Source organism: Scophthalmus maximus, chromosome 15, assembly GCF_022379125.1.
Source record: "Scophthalmus maximus strain ysfricsl-2021 chromosome 15, ASM2237912v1, whole genome shotgun sequence".
Taxonomy (NCBI): domain Eukaryota; kingdom Metazoa; phylum Chordata; class Actinopteri; order Pleuronectiformes; family Scophthalmidae; genus Scophthalmus; species Scophthalmus maximus.
In genome coordinates this window covers 8,551,465-8,565,408 of record NC_061529.1, presented here as the reverse complement: position 1 = coordinate 8,565,408, position 13,944 = coordinate 8,551,465, and the positions used below count along the sequence as shown (strand labels likewise).

The following is a 13,944-nucleotide window of genomic DNA, read 5'->3' as shown; positions in this document are numbered from 1 at the left end:
CTTGTTGTGCTTCCTCTGTATCCAATCAAGCGGCCCAACTGTGTACAAAAAATAAAAGCCCCCGGGGTCTAGCAACAGTCTACGACTTCGAGAGACGCAAAGGATTCTGATAAAATCCCATTGAAAGAGCAAGATGAAATTGATAACCATTGACCTTGCTTGCGCTTATCTGTGCTAATGTATGGTAATTATTAGTCTTTCAGGTGATGGGACAAGAAGTCCACAGTGGCGTCATCTATATGTTCTGTATACGATGATGCGATAGCTTTCCTTGTGAATAATAGATAATGTTAAGGACAAGACTAATCAGTGTGAGAGAGAAAGAAGGAAGGAAAGACAGAAAGAGAAAGAAAGGCTCTGACGTCCACAGGATGTCATACTCAACCAATGTCCAATCATGAGTGACAGCTTGGTGATGAGGTGCAGGGTAATCTAATATATGCCAAGCAGCTTAGACACATCTTATCAAACTGTCACTCCAGAGACACAGTGAAATGTACAGTATGTGACTATTCTTATTTTCTGTGCCATAGCAAAAGGCTGTACATTATCATCTGTACAATGAGTCACGTAGCTGTGCCTGTAACATTGCATTTTTCTTTTTTTCTAAGGAAGCTGCTCGCAGAGGAGCAGGCCGGGGGATATCTGTTACAGTGTACACGTGTCTCAGCAGACTCAGGTATACTGAGCAACATGAAACTTCCCAACACTGGTCTGTTCTGGCCCTTGAATTCTATTTTTTAACTTTTGCAGCAGATGCATTAGAAACCGAATGTACAGCAGAATTTTTCCTTCCGTCGTTAAAGGGATGTCATCAGTTGCCAGGAGACACATTAGTCTGATGCAGGTTGATGTCCATTCGTTTTTTGTGATTCATGAGATTTGGTTCTTAGCGGAATCGATCATTTGCCTTTTTGAACACGCTGCTTCCTGCTTGCGGCCACTTTCAAAGAAGAACGAGGGCTTGTTCTCATCAACAGACTGCCTTCCCACCCCCATGGCATGATTGTTAAACTCTTGCTTGTTAAACACAGTTTTTTTTAAAGGTAACTTAACCTAGCACACAAGCAGGCGGGCGTTTTATTGTCTGGTCCCATGACTACATGTGAGCTGTCATATAACAGAGATTTCACCAGAAGGCACAGTGTTATTATCTCATGATAACATCTAAGAGGGAAGAAAGGTTGGTGAGTAAAGGATTTTAAGTGGGCTGCTACCATGGCAACAGCAGGCTGTAATGGATTTGGACAGCACCTTTGGCTTGTGCCAGCCATTGCATGGACCTTGATCTTATTTGTTTCTTTTGGGGGGGGGCTTTTCTTCTTTCCATCGTTCCTTCCTCACCCACGCACACACCCCTCGGCCTCTAATGATGCCGCTCATTACAGATGCCTGTCAATCCTACATGCATAATATGCTTACTGTACATCCCGTGATGAGGAACGCTCAGAGCAGCACCTACAGCTCTGACTAATCAGAATGATTAAGCAAGATGATGACCCCATGAGAAGGAGCATTTGTGATGGGATAGCATTAACAATCCCACAAAAGATTGACTGGTGGACTGACGATATGAATCTATAGCGAGATTCAATTTGTCATTTATGTCCCATCAAAACAGCCATCATCGTAGGCTCTCTTTCTGATTTCTGCATCAAGCTTTCCTTTCTACCTCCAGTCCCATGGGATGGTAAATATTGTGCAGAGAGTCTTTAATGCAATTTGGGGGCTCTACCACCCCTTGATGCTGCAGCAGCCTCAGTGAGAATGCTTCATTACCGTTACTCCATGATGGGAGCTCAGCATCACTCGTCACCCAAAAGGCAGGAGCCCCTTTCTTGTGATTTAGTATCGCTGCTGAGTGGTTGGCGCTCTCTCTCTCTTCAGTGAGGCAGGAGGACAGACAAAGTATCTGGCGCTGCCTGTCATCTCACATATAAAACATCCTTAGAAAGAAAAAATTTACGAGGAAGCTGCCCTTTGCACAAGATGAATGCTTTCCTGCCCACCTGTGCCCTCATCTAAACGTCCAACTTATTAAGCTTATTACTGTTATTACTTTCTCTTTTTTTTTTAAGTACGACCTTCATTTTTATAAAGCAAGATGACAGGGAGCAGATCCACAAATAATTTACAGTGTTTACAATGCAATACACGAAAAGTCTATAGTTCTACTTCCTCTGTGAGGCACTGGGTGCTTTGTCTGGTTTTTTTTTTAAATCCAGAGCAGAGCATTTCAGTGAAAACCTGTCAACATCATGGCATGTCAAGTCAGAGGATCAACAAAATTATGACAAGTCATAGTCAGTGCACCACCACTGTATCTGTACCAGTATCTGCTCTCCCTGCCTCAAAAAGCTCAAGGAAGGATAGGGAGGTGTGCTCTCCCTATCCCTGCCCTTCAACGCGCACTGAACTCACTTGGATTTATTTTTTCTGGGAAACAGGAATATCTGTCATGCCAATCCATCCCATAGCTATTGAGATATTTCACTAACTAAAGTGGTCGACCATCTCACTGACGGAGGAACATTGCCGACCCTTAGGCCACGCCACTAGAGTGGCTTTTAAAAAAATCAACACACAACACCCGCACAGCTTATGCTGTTGAGACCCTCAAGCGATAAAGGAACTTCTTCAGTCACTAATTGTAAAGCAGATATCTATAAGCGATTATCAATCTACAAGCAGTAACCTGGTCAACCATTAAAGTGTGGCATTAAATGTATTAAATGTAAGTCTCTAAAAATAGGAGTCCTGGAAATAAAAGGTCCATCTCTCAGCAGCCCTCTGCCACAGCTTTGGCACTACACTGGATATCAGCATGCAGAACAGGCAGCCTGTCACCATGGAGACTGACATGCATCACTCCGTTCGCCGGACGCGCCCATTGGCAGACACGGTTGGCTTGCACTTGTACGGTTGCCGGCCAAAATTGAAGTGGAAGCCACTCCGGGGTCTAATGGACGCTCTATTGAACGGAAGTGAGGAGACAGATGGACGGATGTACTCGCTGACAGAAGAGGACAGGATGATTGAGAAGAGCAGAAATGCAAGAGAATGGGGGGGAGAAGGATGATGATTGATATTGGGAGCCTCTGTTCATTTATCTGTGCTGCAATGAGTGTTGGACAGGTGTTCCCTCAGACCAGAAACCAATCAATGCTGATCTCTCCTTTTTTTGTTTGTGGTAGTTTTATATCTACCATGTTATTTAGGATTTATGACGCATTCTCTGTGAATTAAAGGCTTTGCTGGTACTCAAATATGTTTTTTTATTAAAGCAAAATGTGTCAGAATAGTACTCAAGAAAACATATTATCAGCAAAAGGTACTTGAGGTAATGAAGGTGCTTGTTATGATAAATTGGCCTTTTTACTAGAAAATACCATTAGTGGAGGAATATTTACTCAAATACTTTACTTGAATTTTGAGGTTCTCTGACTTTATTTTCCTTTTCTGCAACTTTATACTTTCAAATTTCAACTTCAAATTGTTAATCTTAGTTAATGGCAGTTTGAGATAAATCTTACAAAAATAACCCACAAAAAAAGGAATGAATGTTTTATTTAGAGATAAGACTTTTTGATCCCCAAGGGGATCACAGGGTATCTAGTAGATTCCATAAATTAACTGAAGTAAACACCTCATTTATTTGCTGCAGCATTTAGGTGATGTACAGGACATATTATTGCATAAGTATCCCACATCCATAAATGAATCCTTGTGTGACAATGTCAACAAAATTTAAGAAAAATGCAAGGGGTTCCTGAAAGACAGAAATCATACTATGATCATTAAATAAATATTGATTGTTACATTGACACAATTTGTGGGTTGTGAAATATACTTACATTAATGTTCTAATATGCTTGAGTGTTTTGAAAAGATGAGGGCTGGCTGTCACCTCACTTTTACTGTATTTCCAAGCCACATGACATTTTATATTCTGTCCAGTAGAGGGCTCTGTATCTATTTCCCCCCCAAGATGTTTAAGATAATCAGGATATACATTACATGCATTACTAAATGTTTACTGTAGAACTTTGATCAACTTTACTGGAAAAATACAAAGATTCAAGAAATCTGACTCAAATTGAGCAAAAAAGTGCAAAAAAAAGCACCAAAGGAACTCAATGTTGAGTTGATAAACCAAATTCTAGTCTTTATTCATATTGTAAGTGCTTTAAATGCATCTATTGATGGAGAAAGAATATATATAGTATATGTAGTACATTATACTTTGACTTATGTATGACAATAATTACACTTAGGTTATGTACATTGCAAAATGTGACTCCATGTATATGTTAGTACAGTATATCTTTTGGTATTGCAGGATTATTTTACAGATATTGTTTTGTAGCATAATATGGTTCATTTAACAGTTCATGAGTGTGATGTTGTGTTGGAAGAGATTGGTCTGGTCTAAAATGAAAAAGTTAAAGGAAATAGATTATATGTTAGGGTTAATATTATTTCTATGAGAACTCTCATTAAAATTCCCCGGGTGTTGTAGCTATACTAAAGCAAATTGAGCCGTTTGAGTTACTGTAAGATGTTTCCCCTCATCCAAGAGGCTTACTCTGCCAAAACATGATTTCAAATATTTATACCTAATGTCACAGTATTCAACTGATATCTACTGTTGCCTTAATAGTTTAACCTTGTAAGCAATATTTGGATTCATTATGAAACAAATAAATCCTTTAAATAAGTGTTAAAAGAGTTTACAATTCTTTTCAAGTTCTTCTCTCTTCTAAAGAAGAGACATTTCGGGGATATTGAGGAGAGAAGTTAGTGATACGTAGCAGCAATTCTCTGTTGGTATCAGCATGTTGTCAAAACTCATTAGGTGCAACATGCAGTCATCTCTTTTGTCGCTCTGAGGCAAACATCAGCTGTGTTGTCTGTCGGTGTGCATCAGAGTAAAGAAAGACAAAATATTCAACTGTGTAAGACAAGAAGTGCCTTCCCTCTGTTTGTCTTACACTCTGCTTAAATATTCATGATTTATCAGAAATTCGCTTGTTGATGGAACTTTTGATGGAAATTCTCAAAAAAACCCATTAGAAGACAAAGCGGATGTCTCTCACAGTAGGAAGCTTTCTATTAATAGAGTATGAGACTAATTGTTTTGCAAGGAGGATTTTACAGCATATGAAACTTGCAGTAATTGGTTTAATTAAAAAGAAAATTTTACCGTCTCGTTTCTTAATAACATTTGCAGATGTTGACAAAGTGAGCGCGTACTTGGACGTTTTATAGTTCAGTGAAATCATTTGCAGTCAAAGCCACGATGGCCCTCTCTGCGAGCCGCAGAATGATTAAATATTCATTCCCGATCAAGTGGCTTCCTCCTGCGTAGTTTACCTCACGTTCTTATCTCAACAATAAACACTCATATCCGGAAACTCAAGCCTTCTGCTCGTTTTGCGGAAACACGTTTATTTCACCACAAAAGGCAGATTTCCTGACATTACCTAAATGCTTATTCTTTCTGTCTGTCTGAAAAATGACCGAATAAAAACAAAACTCAAAATTCAGACAGCAGCGGCCCACTGGTTGCTGACTCACTGTATTGAGTAATGTCTCGCAAGGACTGGTTTGTGAATATGAAAATGTGATTCTTCTTTTTGCTTGAAAGCAGAATCAAAGCAGGGTCAAATGATCAGGCCTCCTAGAACAGAAAGCAAAACATAAGATAGGGTACATCTCACTTTTCCAAAACCTCTCTCCCCCTTTTGAAGAGAGCCAACTTATATTGCATCTCTAACAGTAAAAAGTGTCTGTGTTTTCCTTTGCCAGGAACATTTGAGCAGTTTGACGTACAGCAATTAATGCGGCGGTTGAAATTTACTTTCTTTTTTCTGAGAAATGGCCTTGTGTTCCGTGGCTGACTGCATTAGTGGTTTCAAACAAGAGCCGAGGCGCAGGGCCACTCCCAGCTCCAGGCCCTGGGGTTGGTCGGGATCCATCTCTTCCAGCTCTCAGTCAGTTAAAGCCCCTGATTGGACCGGACAGCTGTGAAAACAATATGCAAACCGCAGAAGAGGAGCTGTGTCGCCAAGTGTCTCAGATCTGTGAGGAGTTATGAAACAAGGGAACGGGGGCGAGTGTTAGAGTTCACAGCCTGGAAAAAGATTTAAGAGACAAGCAGAAGGAGACAGATAATGAGCTGACTCTTATTTTGAAGAGAAGCATGAGCCTTGCCGCCCCCTTGTCCAGACATTTGTTATGTACTTCATTACAGACCACTGAGACATGACTAAGAGCAGTGGGTAGACTATTATGAATTACTTCACAGTCTACTACATGTCAGTTGACGTAGGTTAAGTTTTCATGGATTGTGTCTCTGTGAACATATGACATACTTGGCATGTTGGGTTTAATAAATGTTATGTTTGGACATAAAACATGTTTTTTCACCTAGCTGTGGTTTTACATTAACCGCCATTGAGACATCTGTTGCCATCCCAGCTCTACACTTATGGTGCTTGGATTTTTGGAAAACTACATTTTAAAAAAGCAGTTTTAGTTCCAGACACAATATAAGACTGTACAAGTTTTTCAGTAGAAATTTGTTTGCAATGGAAAACTGTCAACAGGACAATTCAGAGAGAAGCCGTACAATTTGACTTTAAGTTGCGTTCTCCGTCTGCCCGTGATATACTGCAGCAGGAAACAGGCACACAACGGTTCACGAACCACAGTTAAACTCCCTACCTCAATGTTTTTGTTGGCATTGGTCTACTATAGTTTGTTACTGTTTTGTTGGTGCACCCAATCAGTCTGTCAAAACAAAGTGATATGTGTTTGCTGCGGGAGATTTCTTCAAAATAGAGATAACATGTCTTTAAATAAGCAGTTTGCGCAATTCATTTTACGGTGCTAAGAATAACAGGAAGAGTGGTATTTGTTCTTCAGAAATCCAAAAGGGATTTTTCCTTATACACACTGAACCCACAGAATTCTGAACCCACATCCAAGCGGTTCACTCTACATGTGAACGAAGCGATATAGATCTATTGATTGAATCTATTCATGCGATTCTCATGTAAAGATCTGTCATAATACATGATTCAGAGCAGATACGGGAAACAAAAACAGGGAAAAGTCGCTCACGGAAAAAAACGGATAAAACAGATGTGAAAGCGATGAACAAACCAGAGCTTGTGGGAAATCGAGGTGACTTGGGAGGCGTGCAGGTCTGGGCAGAAAGCTGATAGAAGTCGCAAGTGGAATTCGTTGGGTGTATCCACTTGTTTATAATGAAGGTGTTACATAACTGCTTTTGTTCTACTGTTTAGACATCCAGTTTCCTTTGAAATTCCAAGTTCTAAGAAAATGTCTTGGCAAAGTCTCACGTGTGGAAATTAATACAATGGACCCTTCTGTATAAAGACCAATCAAGCATACAAGTGAATAAAAGCATCCATCAAATACCAAATCTGATTTGGAGTGTTATCGTTTAATGAAACAAAGAAAGGGTGGAGAAGAGAAGGACGAGACAACACCAGGAAGTCTCATTTCTTCCCTGTTATTACTTTCCCATTAGACAACATGCTACGACTTGCGTTGGAAAACTAATGGGGGGCAAGAGAATGGCGCCAGCATCAAAATCTGGAACTACGTGGTAACCGCTTCAGTCTCGCCACTGGGCCCCACCTGCTGAAGGTCACAGTGAGGTCACCGATTAGAAACCAGAATACAGGCCTTTTACTTCAAATAAGATTAAGGGTTTGTGAGAATAATTGTTGTACAAATGAATGCGTTTCAGAGTATCAGGGATATATGAGCTTCGGCCAAAGCATAAATGGGGAACTGAAATCATTGCCTCAAACATTATTTCAGGAAAGAGCCTTATTATAGAGAGTGATTCAACTCTCTGGCTTCCTCATGGTCATGCATTTAACTCATACTAATCACATGAATACTGGATTAGATTCCACACATTATCGACTGCTCCTAAGCCCTTTGTCTACTCTAATCAATGCAAACTTGAAAATGCCCTTTGGTTTAAAGTGCATTCTCCCTATTTAGCTGCACTGTGAGATTTTAGTGTCTCTCAGATTACAATGTTGTTCAGATAAATGGTGTTTCTGAGATAACCACTGACCTCTCTCCCTCACACAAACACACACACGCCTATTTAGGCTCATCATAGAAAATCTATAGATAATCTGATGATGTATTATTTGTCTAATATCGGCCTTAATTTAGTTTGGATGATAAGAGTGAGTTTAGGAGGGTCAACATTGACATCACGCTCAGGGGACAGGGTATCATTATGTAGGATACAAGGTGACAGCAGAGCAACAATGGACAATGCTGCAAGGATGAACTGTTAGATTGTCTGTTTTTGCCTTTAAATCCTTTCTTTTCTACCCATAAAATACACAAAAGAAGAGCAAGGTGAGGAGGCCTATACCAGCCACAATGGCTACTGTCACCAGCCGTCACAACAGGTTAAACAAAACACATTCAAGAGTGAGAAAAAAAATCATCACCACAGATCTGCAACAAGTGAATCAGGGTCACATGTACTGTAAGTGGAACATAGTCCATGTTTGCAAATGTCTCACAGCAGACAATTTTGTATATCCTTGGAAGCTGAGTTTGAAATGGATAAGATGGTCATAGATCAGCAGCAGTGTGACAGCTTAAACATGCATAAATCTTACTCTTTAGTGCAACGGTTTCCAGGTATTACCAAGCCCAAAATGCATTTATTTGCTTACTTTCTCAATAATTTTGCAATATGCATTTTGCAATTTACAACATCATCTAATTTTGACAGGTTTCACTAGTCATACGAAATGCCAGACTCAGCTCTGGCCCACGCACAAGTGTATAGTAACCTTGTTCTCGCAAATTAATTTACAGTTGTAAGTGAAACATGACATGGCCACCATTTGTGATCTGGATGAAATCTGTGTCAATGGCAGCAATCATTTTTTATCCTCCATTGTCCGGACTCACAAGCTAAACAGCGGAAATACAATAATTGCATTACAAAGGGGTCTGCACATAAATAACTAGCTAACAGATCAGCACGCTGCAGATTCATGTTGCACTGCCTTTTCTTTTTTTTAATGCAGTGCTCTTATCTGCCCGAACATTTCTGGAGGTTTCAGCTGTTTTCAAAAATGTTGCTGTAAAACATGCCCCGGTGCAATTGCAATTGAAACCGTTAAATAAACTGATTATACTGTCTAATGCACATTGTGTTGGATGATCATTTCTTGCAAATATTAAGTGGCTTTTATAATGTTTTTCAAGTTTTTGTATAGCACCTTTCATACAGGTTGGTACAATTAAAAGTGCTTCACAAATACTAACAATGTCATAAAAAGACAGTCAAAATCTAAACAGTATAAAAATATGAGACTACGTGTAATTTATATGTAAATAGTCAAAGCAATTTGCTTAGCTTTTAGCATCATTGTAGTTGCTGTTGTAGTTGATTCTCAATATTGTCGTCACACAGTCATGTATTTACAAAAAGAAGAACTTTGGATAAAGCTTGATTTTGAATCACAAAACACATGGTGCGTATGATCTCAGAAAGAGGAGGACAAACAGATGAGAGAGCATGCAGGCTGAAGTTTTTTTGGCTGACATCACTTTAATTACAGTTTCCTTCAAGAGACTGAGTCAGGGACAGACGTAGGAGAGAAAGAGAGGGAACTGGGAGCAGTGCAGTTCGGCATCTAGACATTTCATTTCTGGACTTACTCAAGAAGAATGACTCTTGAACCTACAAGGTATTTATAAGCTTTATTTTCTTTATATATATTTATATATATATTGAAATATTTGACATATCCAGTAATATATTACCTCTTTTTATGAATAAAAAATTGCAAGCTGCTGTATCATTTTATGTCAGAAACAATGCACAGAAACTTGGCAAATATCTTTTGACATGTGTGGAGAAAGCTGTAAGTCATATTTGTTATGTTGGGTGACAGAATCTATCTATACATAACGGTAAGAAGTTCAGTTGAAGGGTCCTTAGCAGTACAGTATGTCTTTTAGCATCTCACCTGTTTCTCTAAAGGATTTTAATGAGGTTAAATTATGTAAAAAAAAAAACTAAAAAGACAGCAGCAATAATAGATGTTTTGATTGGAACACAATGTGTTGAGAACTGAAATTTGAATGAAAACTATATTGACTGCAGTGTGTCATGTGCTAGATCAATTTTTTTTTAAACAGTTAAAGTAAATTCACTAAAGACCATGAGTTTTATGAATGTCAAACAGTTCACAATGTTGGTTATTGTGAGGCACACATTGCATTTAGCAACATGAGCTGAATTCAGTTTGTCCACCACCACAATGCAGGTTTCTCCTCCCTTCAACAAAGACTAACACTGTGGTGACGCATGGTTTGAGGTTTGCTCTTAATTGGAGCTTAATTGACCAAATGATACATTCAGAAATTCAGAAAGTGTTCAGTATCATTTCAAAATACAGTTGACCAGGGCATAATGGTTCGCTGCAAAATGAATAATAGGGAAATGGAATCGCAGGGAACAGAGCTGAGCCTGTTGCTCATTAACGGACATTGTAGTGCGGAAATCAGGTACACTGGCATTTAATGGTTTACTGTAAGGATGGCTTGCACTGCAGCAATTAGTAATTTAATTTATTTTTGAGATGAACAGTGGAGGTGGACACTGAGAGTCACTGAGAGAGCACAAGTGATGATCAGCTGATTCTTTCTTTGTGCTAGCTTCTGCCATTTCTTTGCACTACAAAGCTCGCCTGCTTCAATAATGTTGAACAAACAGAAATTTCTTCAATATTAGCCACTGACTGTTTTGTTCAATTGTGCTTGAGTGGAAACAAATCAGGGAACGAGCCGATCATGAATATTACCCCAGTGAGTGGAGGCTTGTCCTCACGATACCAACAACAAATCACATTGTTCAACTCAACAATCAGAGAGAGAAGTCCACAACAGACTCTTTAATAAATCAGTGAAATTACCTTCAGGAGTACATTACATGTTTGATGTTGGTTATACAATGTTCCTTGGACTAGGAAAGTATGTATTATGTATGCTGATAATTGTGGATTATGCTACTCTATATAACAACAGTATATATATGAAACTTTAAATGTGGAGATGGGAAAGTTGCTTAGAATAAGCTTTATAAGTGCTGGTAGATTGACTTTAGGGTGATGGGTAACTTTGGATACACTTGTTGTCCCCCCCTGTTTCCAGTCATCATGTTAGGCCAAAGACAGTTTATTCCAAAGACACAAGTTAATCGATTTCCTCATCTAATTTGGAGCAAGCGAGAAAATAAGCACACTTATTAGTGTTTAATTGTCTTTGTAATGTTTTATGTTCACAGCGTCCCAGACTTCAGCACCACATCTTTGTATGGAGACCAAAACCAGACCAATGGCACACAATGTCATGATCCGGACGACTGGGAGTGGCTCATCACCAGTCAGCCGGTGTATATCCTGCTCATCACCGTACTGGGAATCGTGTTGAATGTTTTTGTCCTGATGGTATTCTGTCTCCACAAGAAACCCTGCACCGTGGCTGAGATCTACTTGAGTAACTTGGCTGTAGCTGACCTTGTCCTGCTGTCCTGTCTGCCCTTTTGGGCTGTCAATGTATCCAATGATTTCAATTGGCCCTTTGGTCTGTTCCTCTGCAAAGTCGTCAACCTGGGCATTAAGATGAATGTCTACTGTAGTATCTATTTCCTTGTTCTGGTGAGCATAGATCGCTATGTGGCACTGGTACATCCAATGTCTCATGGTAGAATGCGCAGGCCCAAGTATGCCAAACTGAGCTGTCTGCTGACCTGGGTTTTTGGCCTTATCCTGAGTGTCCCCACACTCATATTCCGGGATGTAAACTATATCCCTGAGCTTGATGTCAATGCATGCTTTCTGGACTACCAAAACGACACTTTAGAGCTGCTTTGTGATGGATTGTTGGTCACTTTTAGCTTCATCATCCCAATTTTGATTATCTCATTCTGCACCGTCAAAATTATCCAGGCTTTGAAAGTCCAGGCAGTAGAGAGGTTCAGTGCTGAGAAAACAGAGCAGAGGGCCACCACTCTGATACTGGCTGTCCTCCTGGCCTTCCTCGTCTGCTGGGTGCCATTCCACCTGGTCACCATGCTAGACGTGCTCCTTCGAGCTGAAGTCCTGAGAGGGTGTCACTTGACGAACTTCCTAGAAATCTGCAACCAAATTTCCACCTACCTCGCCTTTTTGAACAGTGTCCTCAACCCCATTCTGTACGTCATTGTGGGAAAGAACTTCCGGAAAAAAGTTCGGGAACTCTGCAGGCAGTGGAGCATTAAGAGAAGAGCAACCACGGAGTCCACAAGCTCACACCTGTCCTCTACTCTAAAGACTTTGAAATGAAATATTACAGCCAAACGCACTGCTCCTCTCAAACGTAACATTTGCAGAAAGGTGACAGTGGAAGCCATTCATCGTCGTATAAACATTTTTTTAGGAAATGTAACTGTGCTGGGTCGTATGGGGCTGAAATTTTCCCTCCTGCAAAAGATGTTACATATTAGCTAACAGAGTGGCTTTCTGTCTTAACCATGCAAAATATTTATTCAAATAATGAGCATGAGCTTGAATTGTAGCCTACTTTCAAAACAGTTTGATGTGCAACACAAGGGTTGCGCCCATGTTACAATCATTGGCAAACATGAATATCTTGAATGTACATGGCATGTGATTTAAATCTGCCTGGTTCCTGTAAATTAATTTATATACATTTCCAGATTCTGTCTTGTATTTCTGATAACTGAGATTGTAAATATTACCAGTGTTTTGCTTTCCTCTGAACATAAGCATCGGACAAAATAAACACATGGCTTCATGCATGTCTCAGTGAATCTCTATAATTCTTTTAGATGTTAAGCTAAGTACAAAAATTAGAATGCAAGAGAGTCTCAACAACGGCCTGCTAAGTGTTTTCTTATGTTTCTGACTCAATGTCTCCAGACTTAAAAACAGGATTCTGTTGAAGAGTTTCCAGTGGTGACACACAAACATGCTCCCTTTTCGCTGGCTGTTTGCTCTCATTATACATTTCTCCCCACACCACCTTTTAATGGCCCAGTGTTGACTCAGTGTGGTCTGTGGGCAAGGGTACACCCCTACTTGTCTCTGAAACTGAGGCACATGATGCCAAACAGGATATCTTGGTTATGAGTTAGGATTGCCTGGGCTGTAAATTGTTGAGAAACAAGAAGAATTTATTTTATTTTTAAAACACGCAGGCAGACAAAGTTAGCTCAAATGGTAAAGTATGCACCAAAAATACACGGTTTGACCCGTTTCATGTATTTTTGTCTAGCTTTTCAGCATTCTGAAACCATGCTTTTTATTCAATTTTTTCCAGATCTGCATATATATTCTTCTGCGATCAAGGTTTTTACTTGGGTCGGCATTTTAAAGTCAAACAGTTCTCTGTAGAAAGAAAGAATCAAATAACATTTTGTTTGGTAATGACAGGTTTGCCTTAATTTTACATTGGTGATTTCAACACATTCGTCTGTGACACCGTATGATAGCAGCTGTTTTGCATCATGGCACACACAGGTTAGGTCTTAAAAATAACCCATCAAAGAAAGACAGCATACGCCAGACAGTCCCTCCTATTTCTATGATGCAGGTTGTACAAAACATCAAGGGCACGGGAGCTTCTGATTACTCCACAGGAGTTCATCTATTATGAACCAAAAAGATTTTTAGTGGAGCTAATTTTAGCAAGTTAAGCTAAACTTTCTGATATTAATATATTCATAATATCACAAATTAGTTCAAAAACAGCATGAAATGGTTTACTGTAGCCTGGGTTGTTTTCAGTCAAAGACTTGTTCTTTCCGGTATCCAGTATTCCTGTGCTGCTAAGACTCCCCTCTTTGACGCTGGCATGTGT

General features: G+C 39.6%; 1 protein-coding gene across 1 annotated transcript; it reads left to right on the top strand.

The window, feature by feature from the left end:
* Nucleotides 1-9,633: 9,633 nt before the first annotated feature.
* LOC118286765 (B2 bradykinin receptor) lies at nucleotides 9,634-12,890 on the top strand. The gene is made up of 2 exons (XM_035611443.1): nucleotides 9,634-9,767; nucleotides 11,369-12,890. The coding sequence occupies exons 1-2, from the start codon at nucleotides 9,748-9,750 to the stop codon at nucleotides 12,405-12,407; spliced, it is 1,059 nt and encodes a 352-aa protein (XP_035467336.1). The 5' UTR covers nucleotides 9,634-9,747; the 3' UTR covers nucleotides 12,408-12,890.
* Nucleotides 12,891-13,944: the final 1,054 nt, after the last annotated feature.

Bases quoted from the DNA above. Each gene is read 5' to 3' on its own strand.
- LOC118286765 (XM_035611443.1), top strand. From the start codon at position 9,748: ATGACTCTTGAACCTACAAG. The intron at 9,768-11,368 runs GTATTTATAAGC...TTATGTTCACAG, and splicing joins ATGACTCTTGAACCTACAAG to CGTCCCAGACTTCAGCACCA.